General features: G+C 43.7%; 2 protein-coding genes across 4 annotated transcripts in view; one reads left to right on the forward strand and one right to left on the reverse strand.

Annotated features, from left to right (window-relative positions):
- Nucleotides 1-534: 534 nt before the first annotated feature.
- The window catches only part of IDUA (alpha-L-iduronidase), a 50,357-nt gene continuing 37,600 nt past the window's right edge, over nucleotides 535-13,291 (forward strand). For 2 of the 3 annotated variants that reach the window (XR_008463822.1, XM_054185704.1), the window contains exons 1-2: nucleotides 535-773; nucleotides 4,031-4,171. Coding sequence is in view for 2 of the 3 variants with exons in the window: in XM_054185704.1 (XP_054041679.1) it covers nucleotides 652-773; nucleotides 4,031-4,171 (263 nt within the window). In the remaining variant the exon portion in view is untranslated. The remainder of the gene's footprint in view (nucleotides 774-4,030; nucleotides 4,172-13,291) is intronic. The other variant, XM_054185705.1, reaches the window with a different exon arrangement.
- The window catches only part of SLC26A1 (solute carrier family 26 member 1), a 34,083-nt gene continuing 28,150 nt past the window's right edge, over nucleotides 7,359-13,291 (reverse strand). The window contains exon 5 of the mRNA XM_054185706.1: nucleotides 7,359-12,212. Coding sequence (XP_054041681.1) covers nucleotides 10,692-12,212 — 1,521 coding nt within the window. The 3' untranslated portion in view covers nucleotides 7,359-10,691. The remainder of the gene's footprint in view (nucleotides 12,213-13,291) is intronic.

Below are 13,291 nucleotides of genomic sequence, written 5' to 3' on the forward strand. Positions count from 1 at the left end.
ATCCACACACTTAATCAGAAAGAATGAACACAAAACGAGATGCTACCAGAGTTATCTGGGGATGTGTAAGGGAGGCACAGTTCCCCGCATTTTTCTTCTAGTTGGCAAGGCTTGATGAGATTCATGAAGGTAGTACAAGATGTAAAAGAGAGGGATCCTAAGGAAGAGAGTCCCACATCCATGGAAAACGCAGTCCTGATACACGCTATAAGAAATAAACATCTAGAGAGTCAATTTACAGCCTTTCTGCTATAAAGTGCATTTAAAGCTTTCTTGCCACACTGACATCAATAAACACCTTTAGACCGAACAACCGGACGTGGTTTCAATTCTGCCAGTACGTTCTTACGGAAAGGGCTGTTCTGACCGCCACATACTGCTAGTGCCCCCTCCTCCGGGTTTGTCAGCTCAGGTCACCGGGGCGCAGCAACAGCGTAGGGGTACGTTTCCCTCATGCGGAACGTACGAGAACTGCAGCAGCAGCAACTGGGCGACCAGCCACCTCAGTTGCGCTTCCTGAAGCGAATTAAACGAGCTCACCACAGGGCCGGCCGCCGGCAGCCCTTGGGGGCGGGCCCCTGGCGTCGCTTCTGTGGCGCGTCGGTAACGGGCGCCGGTGTGGCTGGGCCCGGCCCGGCTCCCCACGCCGCCATGGCCCCGCTGCTGTGGCTGGCCCTGCAGCTGGGCGCGGGGTGCGCGGCCTGCCTGGTGGACGTAGACGTGGGGCGAGCGGAGCGGCCCCTGCAGCACTTTTGGAGGAGCACCGGCTTCTGGTAAGCGCGCAGTGCCGGCGGCAGGCCGCGCAGCGCCGGCGGGGAGCGGCCGGGGTGAGAGCCGGCCTCCTCTGGCCCTCCTCAAGGAGAGGATCCCCAGGGTGTGAGGACGCGGCCTTTCTGGAGGAACGTGGGCTTTTCCGGGCCTGCTGCTGTGGGATCAGAGGGCGCGACACCTTGCGCCCTTTGCTGCGGAGCCTGTCGTGTGTCACCTGCGTGGAGCTGGCAGTGGGACGTGGCCAGTTAACGTGAACAAAGTGGGTCACAACAGAGGGCTGGGTGACAAGATAGGGCTGGTCCGCATCCCCTCTCTGACTTGCTCCCTTGCCTCCAGGGTCTTCGAACACATGAAGTCCTTCCTTATCCCCAGCGCAGCACGAATGTTGATACTCGGAGCTCTTTGCCTTTCCTTTTCAGTGTTTCCTTTGCCACGGTCCCTAAATGGGCCTAGGCCAGGCTTCCCTGCCTGTTAGTTCTAGGAGTTTGTTCTTCTTGCAGAACACTTTCAACATGCACCATCTTCCTGATGTGGCCAGAGAGGCTGGTGGATCTAAGTCAGGGGGATGGGTGGGAGCATGCGTATATCCCAGCTCCACCGCTTTGTATCCTGGTAGTGCTTCGCTTCTCAGAGAAATCCCAGGCTTGCTGAGCTAGCTGGGGTTGAACAGCCTTCAAGTTTGGTGAGGTATGTGAAGGCTTCTAGCAGGATCAAAAGCAAGAGACGGTATATTCCTCAGTCGTGTTGGTATCTTACTCTAAGGTGATTATGAGCTCCTTCATTCAGGCATACAGTGGGTTAAATAACAGTTGTAGGAAAAAAAGTTGCAAGAGGGATGGAATCATCAGCGTGTGCTTTGGACAGACAAAAAGGAATTTGTGCATTTTTTTGTGTAGTGCTTAAAGGTAGCCTAAGACAAAACTTGAAAAATTTTCCAGTACTTTTCCATGTTGGTGGGAAAATGGAATGGGACCTAAAATACATTCTAATAAAGAGAAACGTTTGGGCTTTCTATAATTTTATTTTTCTTTTGCTGTTTCATTTTTTTGTTTTGATTTTTGCTTGCAGTGTTAGGAAACATTAATGAGAAACTGCCTTAAAAAACAGTGTGTTTTGCCCATTTAAACTACAGCCCAAGAAACACACATGATTTTAATTGTACGAAACAAACTTTGGAAAGCTGCAAACATGAAAAGCATGTGGGGGAAGGCAGAGGAGCAGCTGCAGAAGCAGAGGCTCTCCATGGGTCAGCAGCTATTCGGTTATAACATCTGGCCAACACTGGTGTTTCGCAAGCTGTAGGATCCCAGCTCCCCTGAAAGCTCACACTGTGACGGAACTGGATTCCAGTTATTAAAGCTTCTTTTCTACATCAGAGTTTCAAACAGTTGGGCAAATACATAGCTGTGGATCGGCAGTTGATAAAGCCGGGGGGACTGCAAGGCTTGATGTTCTCTTGGGTGGGCACTTTCCCCACAGAACAGGAACAGACAGATACTGATACTACCACTAACAAAACCCACTGTTTTTCCCACTTTTTTCTTTATCTCATCATGATTTCTGCTAGATTTCTCTCTAGCAGAACATGAATTTTGGAGTATTTATTCAGCATGGACTAAGTAAAAATAAGTGAATGCTTTATGCCTTGATTTCTGTCTTTGCCTCTGCTTGAACTGAAGGAGGTTTCAATCTCAAGAGTGGTAGTAAAGCACTCCTTCAAAAAACATATACATTATATGTATACGTATATGTGTATGTATAAAAAAATGACATTATCCACTGGAACAATTAAAAAGACCCAAATGACTGGTACATTTTTAGAAAGAGTGGAGTTGGTAACTTCTCAATCTCACTTGTGTGACTTGAAGGCATCTCAGGGAGATGGTTTTTAAGTGCCTTATATACTGGTGAAGTTGCACAGAGGGGCTCACACGTGCTGGGTGATTTGTATGAAGCGCTACGAGGATGTAATCTGTGTCAAGATGTGCACTTTCAGATAAGGATGCAGGAGATGGGGTAGTAGATAGGCAGCATCTTATCTAAGACAAAAGTTGCATCAAGTTCTTGTCCAGGTGGGGTAAAGCTGTTCCCCTTTTGCGCACAGGTGGTAACACAGAAGCAGGTTCATTCGGTTTGGTCCTTGGAGGTGGGTTGAATATTTGGAGGGCTACAGAGCCGGAGAGGATGACAGTCTGACTCTTCCCAGCATAGTTACAGTCCGTACAGAGCTGATCCACCCATCAGAGAAGACAAATCACAGTAGGCAAAGCATAAACAATGTTAGTTTTTCACTTATGCAATTACTATACAGTCTGTAGTTAGAGCACAAGTCACCTGTCTATGCAACATGAAGACACGTGGAAATATTTTACCAAACCTTGGGGACAATGTTGGTTTATCTTTCTTGTAATACAAATGCTTTAACACTCAGGATTTGCACATTATCAGAAAGCTTAATGAGAACCTATAAGGATGCCCAAACTCAGTGAACTGGACAGTGTTCTAAATTTCTGACTTGTGGAGGGTAGGGGTGATATCTTCCTCCATTTATCTGTGGAGATAGAGGCAGAAGAAATTTGCTGCAGTGTTATGTTAATTTCAGTAGAATAAGTAGACATGAAAGTCATGATCATTTCTGTATAGCCGTGAGCAGGTTAAACTGCTTAGAGTATCAAACATAGAAACCAAACCTCAAGCCACATATTGCTGTGCTTCCTTATGCTTAGGAGTGAGGTGAGCATGGCGGAAGAATGTGGAGGCCCTGAGGGTCTAATTCTGCTTCTAAGAATGTAGCTTCCACAGCAAAGCAAGAGTTGGTGTCATTGCATGGACATCAGTAGGAAGCCCATATCTGTCTTACTGCAGGCCTCAGCAAGTCTGACTTCCACTCCAAAGCCTAAAAGACACTGAGTTCCCTTGTGATTAGTTACTCAGAGACAAGGTGACTGCCAATGTATGGCTTCTTCAGGCTAGTGCTGCCTGGCGTTGCTATCTGTGCAGCAATGACTGTGTGTAATCCTTTCCTTTGAGCATTGCAATGAGATGCACCCAAGTTGTGTTCTGCTTTGGCAGACTACATGCGTAGCCAGTTAGCCCCAAATAACCTGCAACTCCATATTGGTTTCATCTCATGTTAGACAGTGCTTGTCATGCCAGAGAGCATCTTGGAGGTGGTATGGGGATAGGGGTGTTTGGATACCCAGTGGAGCTGCCAGTTAATGTTGAAATGTGTTTCTTTTCTGTCCCTCCTATCCTGAAGCCCTCCTTTACCTCACAGCCGTGCTGACTTATTTGACCTGAGCAAAGACCAAGAGATGAACCTTGCCTACGTTTCTTCTGTTCCGCATGGTGGCATTGAACAAGTTCGAATTCACTGGTTACTGGAATTAGTTGCTCTCAGGTAAGCAAACACCTCAAGTCAAAATCCGGAAAAATGTGACGCATTAAAGTGCCCAACAGCTGCTCACTTTGATATATTTTTAGTATAATTGCAACCTGGGCATGTCTTTGCTTCCTTGTAAGTCAGGTAAGTGCCAATGGAGGATAATCAATTTGGGGGTGTATAAGATTAAAAAAGAGAGAGTTTGTGTTGAGAAAGATGGGGCTAACCTGTATGCATTGTGCCCTAACAACAGATTAAGGATCAGTTTAAGGTTTCCTTTTGTCTGAAGAATCTTGTGGGTGTGCTGGTCAAGTTTTACCGAGGCCATCTCAGGTCATATGCTACAGTCATTCCACATCTCCCTTGCTGCCATGTCTACGCCTCAGCATCTTGATTCCCAGTTGTACCACGACCTCTAGAGAGGCCTCAGGCTAGCAGAAATTGGTTTCATGGACCATTGCGTGTACAAGGTTCTAGTGCAGCTTTTTTTAACTGGGTGCATCCTTTCTAAAATACTGCTTGGCACAGTCTTGAAAAGAGAGCTCTAGAGGAGTCTCTCAGTGGTTCCCTAAGCAAGGAAGAGTTCTGCTTTGCAGTCAGGGAATCTATGACCAATGTTACAGAGGGAGCTCTATGGCTGGATTCCAGGCAATGGTCATTCCAGCGGTTTTCAAGACTCACACTGATGTTCACTCTCACACTCATTGCTGCTGTTCCTTCGAGTCCAGCAGAGTTTGATCTTAGTGCAGTAACACCAGCAACTACTCAGTACTGAGAAGAGCTGCTGGCAAAAACCAGACTTTGAGACTTTGGTTCCTGTCCACATCCTAGCTGTTTGCACGTGTACCTAGGGGTCCTCCTGGCCATAGGCCTACTTTTAATATTCAGGTCACAGTGTTATGCTCCCTTTCTAGGTTAGATGGGTCTTTGGTTGAAATAGGGTGATAGGCATAAATTCAGTCCATTCCTTACCAAACCATTTCAGGTGGCAATCCTGTCCCAAAGAAGACTTCTCACCCATCCTGTTGTGTGCTTTGCTAGCCATTAGCCCTTCTAAGGACAGTGCTGAGGGACGAGAAAGATACCTGACTTTTCCGTCCTTTAATTTAGGAGATATGGTACAGCAAAAAACCCCTCTGATTAATGAGATGAAAACAGGTCTGACTTAATGAGAGGTCCAAATGAAAGCTGCCACTATTTTATTACTACTTCTATCTTCTTTCCACTTAACTTGGGAGGGTTTTTTTGCATCCTGAACCCACCTGTGCACTGCATCAAGTGAGTGACAGGTAGTGACAACTAAAACAAGGTGACTTTAGAATAGCCTCTTTCAAAAGGATTCATATACATAATAGCATTTCTAGTTCTAGGGAAATACATGTCAGACTTTTAGGAGGACAACGTTGGAATTCCTTGATTTTCAAGTCCCATTTAACTCGGCTTAAACACACTCGTACCAATATGCCTGCTGGTAAGAACCAAATACAAATTCCTAGAACAGGAGTGATTGGTCTGTGAGGAAAAACGAACCATAAAAACCCCATAGCTCTTAAAGTTCTGCCTGGCTTAGGCTGTTGCTGCGGTGAGCATATTTACAATCCACATCATTACTGCATCTGCTGTCCCAGACACAGGAGGATGGTAATTTACCAGTTGTGAGTTTGAGGAAGCAATAAGGAGGAGAGCTCAGATTCTGGAAATGGGACGTGAGCAGAGGAGTAGTGGGTTTCAGAGTGTACACAAGGAACAGGAGAAATTTTCTTCCTAGGTATTAGGGTGAGCTTGTGTATGTAGGTTAGTTTGGGAAGGTGTTTGGAGGTCCTGCACTCAGCTTAGTATTGCATCTGTACCCCAGAGCTGCCTCTGTATGTTAGTCCATCTGTGAATATAGCAGATGACACAGCTCCTCCTTGCCATCTTTTGCTGTGGAAGTTTACCAGCAAACACCCTTTCCTGTGCTGTGCTTCCCTCTCTTAACCGGGCTGTGGGTTTTATACTCACTCTTGCAGGACCCAACTTCAGCAGGGGCAAGGACAACTGTCACTGGAGTCCCTGTCTGAGATCTCAGAGGTTTCTCCTGGGAGACAGGTTGGGTCTTTCAGGTTTCTGCAACCAAATGACTTAGAAGAATCATGAGTACCTTAGAAAAGAAGGTAGCCGCATCTACAGTCAGTGGCCAAAATCCCTCCTAGCAGCCTGTCTCAGCTGTGCCACGTGTTGGATCAGGCTTGACAAATGATTGAGAGAAAGGAATGTGTCCGTCATGGTTTCTGCTCAGCCCGTGCAGGGAGTGAGGCACGGAGTCCTTCAAAGTGGGACACAGTCCTGACACAATCAAAATTCTAGGAGCATGGAAACTTTGCAGTCAAGCAAGAAGCCCCAGAAATGCTGTAGTGCCTCAAGGGTAGGATTCTAACCCACTAGGGTCAATATTTAGCCCAGCTTTGACATGTAGAAATTAGCAACTTCGCTATGGTTTAGAACCAAGCTAAAACTGCTCATTTTGCAAAAACGTGCATTTGTCAAAGACAAGAAGACATTTAAGTTGTGAAAGGACAACCAGCGGACTGAGTGGCAGCAATGGTTTGGAAAGAGAGAGAGCATCGAGCCTGCAGACAAACATTGGGATTGAAAGAAGCAACAGGGGCAAGAATGAAAGTCCGAACAGGAGGAGTTCCATGCTGATGCTAAATTCTGTGCGTGTGCAATTCTCTTCCTGAACCAGCGATTTCCAGAAGAATATAAAGTGGTTTTGAGTGAGAACCCTGTAACACCAAAATTATGTTGTGTCCTGGGTTTGGTGAGTAGAGAAGACTTCTTGGAAGGTGATCGTAGGTACTTGACTGAAGCAGAGCACTTGGAGAAAACAGGACTAGGAGACACCACCACTTGCGGAAGGCTAACAGATACAGGCATTGCTTTTCCTTACAGTTGTGCCATCTGTAAAAACGTGCCATGAATGTTCCTCTGAAGAAGCAGATGTGCTCAAATAAAAGACTGACACCTTCCCCTTCTCGCTTCTGTAATGGTCTTTCTCATTATGTCTTCTAAGCCCCCAATGCCAAGTGCATCCCCATATTTTAACCCTTTTCTAGGACAGCAAACCCACCTCTTATCTTTTTCTGTATTCCAAGTTATCCTGTAATTTCACCACCCGTGAAAGGATACCACGAGGCAAACTCTTTTGAAAGAACTGGTGGTTTTATTTTCCAACCAAAAGCACACATTGGTCTCTATGTCATGTGACACAGGAATATTAATGCTTATGGGGGAACCCAAGGTGTCTTTCATGGACTGGACAGTTCCCTGGTTGTTAGTTACCAGTGCCAATAAATACAGCAATTTTGACACCTAGACCACACATTCTGGCCATGGTGCACTGGTTAACAGGAGAGTTTGAGGTAAAGATTCCCAACTCTTTGTCCAGCTCCATGGGACCCACACCGTCTGCAAGTTAAGAACCCTTTCCTATTCTTATGTAGCAGTTCTAAAGGTTGTTGGATACATGATTTATACAAGGCACCACAGTGAACAAAAATATAGTCAATCTACTTGTTAGATATAACATTTCCTAAAACGCATATAATACTTTATTTCAACATTAGTATTAACCTACTTGGAATTGCAATCCTATCCCCATCTCTTCTCCAAGTCACAGTACCTAATTCCTGGTAGAATAGAAGAAAATCAGCAGTTTTCAACATTTTCAATCTTCATACCTTTGATCTTGGCATAATGCAGTATAGCAAACATAAACGTGACATAAAAAGGCTTGCTTTTTTTAGTTACCTTTTACATACTGCTTAAAAATAATTTACAGTCTCCCAGCATCATCACTCCCACATGATAGCACTGAAAGCTGTTTCCCTGCTGTGTTTGACATTGTCCAACACAACAACTTGATTGTGAGCCAGCTCTGCCAACAGAAGATTGTTCTTCTGATTTATTCTGGTCAATAGTTTCTTTCCAATAAAATTCTTAAAGCTTACCCCACTCTTATGCAAGCCAAGTTTCTTTGCTGAAACTTTAGTGCCGTTCTTACAATAAATACGATGAAAAAGAGACTTCTGACTTAATTTCTCAGCCTGCTGGATAAGAGAAGCGCAGCCTCTCTTAATTTTTCTCCAGAAACTGTTGCAAGGATACCCCTTCCGCTGGAATCTCTCTTTTAATTTCTGTCTTAAGGTGAGATTCATCTAGAGTTAAGGGTATTTTTACATTTTTTCCTTTGTGTTCTAGGCTGGTAGCTTGACCCATAAAGATAAAAGAAGTCTAGATTGCTGGGATGTGTGTTGTTTTGTACTGAAACAATTCTATTTGACTTCCAATGACAGCTTGCTTTGGCGCAACAGCCTAAGAGTGTCTATATTGATACTGTCTGGCAGTAACTCTTGTAAACGCGCTTCCTCATGCTAGGCCCTGGCAGGACCTTCAAAGAGATATCCCCGGATCAAAGAATCGTTAGAAACAAAAGCAGACACAAAGCAATAGTTTGTCGTTGGGGTCTGCCCATTTGCTTTTATGACAGAAAGAAGGTAGGCATACCAACCCAGCAATTTAAAGAATAATGTGATTAAATTGTTTATGGCAGAAAAATGCTGCCAATGGTCAATCCTTTAATCTCGACAGACATTTGTGTCAGGTTTTACTGCTCTAGCAGTACTAACTGCGCAGCTGATATGCTTTTTTATAATGAGTGCATGAAAATGTCAGCATTGAATCACTTGCCTAATATTGTGTTATTCTCAATCCCTGTGAAGACTTTTTTTTTTATTTTATCTTTTGAGAGTGCACTGCTTTTCCTTTAACAAAATATTTGTTCTTGAGAGCCAGACAGGCTCTGGGACACCTGGAGAACCTCAGTTTGAGTGTTCTTTCATTCAGTGACCTGAAAAGTTGAAATAAGCAAGTCATATGATGTGTTGACCTGATGTTTACTTTTTTAAACGGCACAGCAGAGAAATGGCTTCTGCATACATGAAGCCTATTTCTAGAGTCCGCTAGTTGTAAGAGGCACAGGTGTGATAGAATTTCCTTCCATGCTTGGTGCTATGTGTGAACCAATCATGAATAAGGAGAGAAAGATAGTGCAACTGTCCTACCTTTCATGCAGGTAATTATAAGCTGGAATATGAGAGGATATTCTGCCAATGCCATGGATACTAACTGTTACAATCAAAATCTAAATCTATGCTTATTTGTAAAGAGGAAACATGCATATATAACAACAAAACTGACTCTGGTGGTATCATTTGACATAAAGCAGAATGAACAGCAGTTAATGCAAATTCTTATAGAAAGTAACCCAGACCTGGAAAACATAGTTTAGTGGACCTTAAATCAAAGAATAACATGATAGGAGTTAAAAAAAAACCAACAAAAACAACACAAAAACACCAAACATCTGTAGTATGTACAAATAGTGGTGGAATTTTTAAAGCATATAGGGATACACAACTTACAAAGCGTTGCTTCCTTTACTTGGCCCAGCTGTGCTACTGTAAAGTTTCATTAGCATTGATGGCGTCAGAGAAGACCAGCCAGACAGTTCTGACTGACCCATCACTCCCCTTCTAGGCAGGTCACAGATTTACCTTCCCACCCTACCCTCCTTTCTCACATTTTTTTTTTGCACCCAGGCAGGCACTTATAGGAAGAACATACTGTGCTGCATCACAGTTCTGAGATTTTACGTTTGGTGGTCCTTATATGTTCCTGAATTGGAGTTGCGTCTGCCCACCAGAGGCAACTTATTTTTATTGGATGGTGCAACTGCCTGGGTAACTGTTTGACTGACAGTTAAAGCCATTCATTTTTCTTAATCCTGTTGATCCTTTTACTAGTTGACAAAATTGTGCATCAGAGTTGTATTTTTTTCAGTGTCGCTAAGGGTATCACAACCATCAGTAACTAATTACCACAGATTGAAGCTAATAACATAGGTGACTCCGGCCTGTGTAATCAAGGTGGAGAGACATGCCACATTCAATAATATTTTATACATTTTATTAGTATGGAAATAGTGGGCTTCTAGTTGTTCAGAAGCACACCTAGAATGATGAAAGGGAGAGGGCCTTGAAAGCCAGTATTTAAACCATTATTTATCCAAGATGCTAGATTGATTGCATTTTCATGGAGATGGCTTAGCCATCTTAAAACAAACTAGCAATTAAACCAGTGGGAGAGTCAGCTGACATTGGGCAGACCTTCCAGCACGACAGTACCATGATGTATGTTGGTCACACGTGATCATGGCACAAGGTAGGAAGTCAATCCTGAACTGCCCTATTGCACATCACCTGCATTTTAAAGTGAAGGTTTGGGTAATAATCCAACCTGTTCCATCCGGGTCCTGGACTGCATCCCCAGTGGCTGGGCTGTTCTATGAGGCATTTGACAAACAGCAGAGCTCTTAAAGGGAGAATGGCTTGTAGGCCCATTGCTGTACACAGCCAACAGTGTGTCTGATAATTTAATTATTGCAAACTGCCCCTCCCCATCTGCCACTTTTGTAATGAATTGTCCAGAAGACACAAGATTAAATTGAGCAATCTGCTGAAAGCTTTTGGTCTTTTGCAAACTGCACAGCGTTGTGTATGCTGTAGAACAGCATTTCCTGTATACTCCCAAAATCTTTCCCAAAGTAACCTCCTCTTTTCAGAGAGTCTATCACTGAGGGATTGCAGCAAGCCAGGAGAACAGAAATATTTAAGTCCTTGTAGTCTTTCAGGATTTCCTTTAGAGTATTAACTCCAGTGGTGTCCAAAAATGAGATGGAAGAGCAATCTACAACAAGGGCTTGGAAATCAATTTGCTTAGGAACTAGCTGCAGAGTAGTTTCTCCAACACCCAGTCCATTAGCAGTTGTGTGATCTCCCTTTTTCAGATGCTGCTTCTCCTTCTTCTCATATTTCTTCCGTCTAGCAGCTTCTAGGTTAGGATCCAAGTTAGTCAACCTGTACAGAGACTTCAGGAAATAGTTTCTATTTGCATAGTAAAGTGGGGCCTCAAAACGGAATATTTTGACCTTTGGAACTGACAAGAGATTTTCATATTCTAAGTCGTCCTCATAAAAGCTGGTGTTTTGGATCTGACCGAGCAGGGCTGTCCGTGGCCGCTGTGTCCGAACTATGATGCATAACATGGAGAAAACAATGCCAACCAACAGCCCTATTTCTGTGCTGATCAAGGCAGAGGCAGACATGGTAACGACCCAAACAAGTGTGTCCACCTTATTCACGTGGTACCGTGCTGGCACATCTCGGAACTTCCTCAGGGCTCCTCGGAGGCTGACAATGATGATACAAGCCAGGACACACTTCTGCAAGGAGTAGAAGAGAGGTGCCAAGAAGAGCAGCACCAGCAAAACCACCATTGCACTAATTACTCCAGAGACTTGAGTCTGGCAGCCTGTAGATGTTTTGACGAGTGTTTTTGCTAGAGCTGCACTGGTTGCAAAAGAGTGGAAGAAAGATGGAATGATGTTGCAGAACCCCACAGCAAACATTTCCTGATTGGCTCGGATGGTGTAAGCGTATTTCTTTGCACACATTTCAGAAAGGGATACAGTAAAGACAAAGCTGACTATGGCAAGAGGCAAAGCATCTACAGCAACTCGGAGCATTAAGTTGAAATGTGGTACCTTGGGGGGAATAAATCCTGTTGGAATAGCTCCAGAAACACTGGATGCATACACTTCATTTAACTTCCCATAGTGTGAAACCAGTGTTGCCACAACAATAACTACCAGCTCTGTGGGAAGAGGAAATTTCAACTTATGCTTATACCGATCTCCCAGTTCCTTAGCAGTGACCAGCACCACGATACAAATGGCACTTGTGATGACATCACAAAGGTTAGCCTGAGAAATGTTCCGGAAAATGTTAATCCAGGTAATAACAAGCATCCCATGCCCTTGGCTACGTGGGATTTTTATTCCAATCAGATACTTCACTTGAGCTGTTAAAATGGTTAAGGAAGCACCAGTTGCAAAGCCATCTAGTACAGACTCAGATAGGTACATAGATACGAAACCCAGACGAAAGATTCCCATTAGAACCTGAGGAGACACAGAAAAAAAAAAAAAGAAAAAAGAGATGAGCCTTAAATGTTGCTGCAAATAATCAAGTACAGATGGGAGAGAACTAGCTGGAAGAAGATAGCATTTGGCTATTTGAATCTTAAAACAGGAATTATCCTTTTATGTTTCCAGTCTGCTTTTAAAACATGTGATTTCTTTTACTGTTGTGAGATCCTACAAACCGAAAGGTGAATGAGGAGTTTGACACAGGGTCAATCAAACATTGGTCTGAAGTGACTCCACTTAAATGGCTTGTCTGACTTATTTCCCGTGCAAAAGAGCAATGGATCCAAAAACGCTTCTGTTATACCAAAACCAATTTTCTTTTTTTGCGTCTTAAAGTGAAGAAAGTTGAAACTTACGGCCATTTCTTTGTAAACAGAACTTGAATGGCAACAGCTAAGATCCCTTCTTTAGTGGCACTCTTATATTAAACAACTTTTAATTTTAGAAGGGGAAGTGGAGCACAGACAGCCTTTGTGGCATGCCTAAAGTCAGAAGTGGCAGAAATGCTCACAAACTTTCCCAGATCCCAGAATACTGCCCTTAACTAGTTGCTTATCCTTCCTTTGATGGCTTTGGAAAATACAGCTTCACAAGGTCGTAAACGTGACCTGAAATTTCTTAGTAAACAGGAAGATAGCTATCTCTTTCTTATTTCATATATTTATACAATTAATAGGTAAGTATGTTCATCATGCTTCCTTCTGTGTTCTCTTGATATCCTTGTGTCGGACAGTATGTTGGTAAGTCTCGAAGAGTCTAGTACAGCCATTGTCTGAAAAGTAGGTTAGTCAATCTATTTCCCCTCTTGTTCTTTCTGCTTCTGGATTATCTTTGAACAGCAGTTTGGTACAACACAGTCCCATTAATAAACACTGAGTAGCACACTCTGAACCTGTGTAGAATTAGGTGAGTGAGTCTGCATCTTTATTAAAGCATCTAGGGAAACAGAGTTATTTCTTCATTGTAGAAGTGCACAGCTACCTGGGAATTTCCCTCATGGTAAGATCTGTATTAGATTCATTGTCCCATGAAAGACACAAGGCCAAGAGGCA

The sequence above is a fragment of the Rissa tridactyla genome, chromosome Z (assembly GCF_028500815.1).
Source record: "Rissa tridactyla isolate bRisTri1 chromosome Z, bRisTri1.patW.cur.20221130, whole genome shotgun sequence".
Taxonomy (NCBI): Eukaryota; Metazoa; Chordata; class Aves; order Charadriiformes; family Laridae; genus Rissa; species Rissa tridactyla.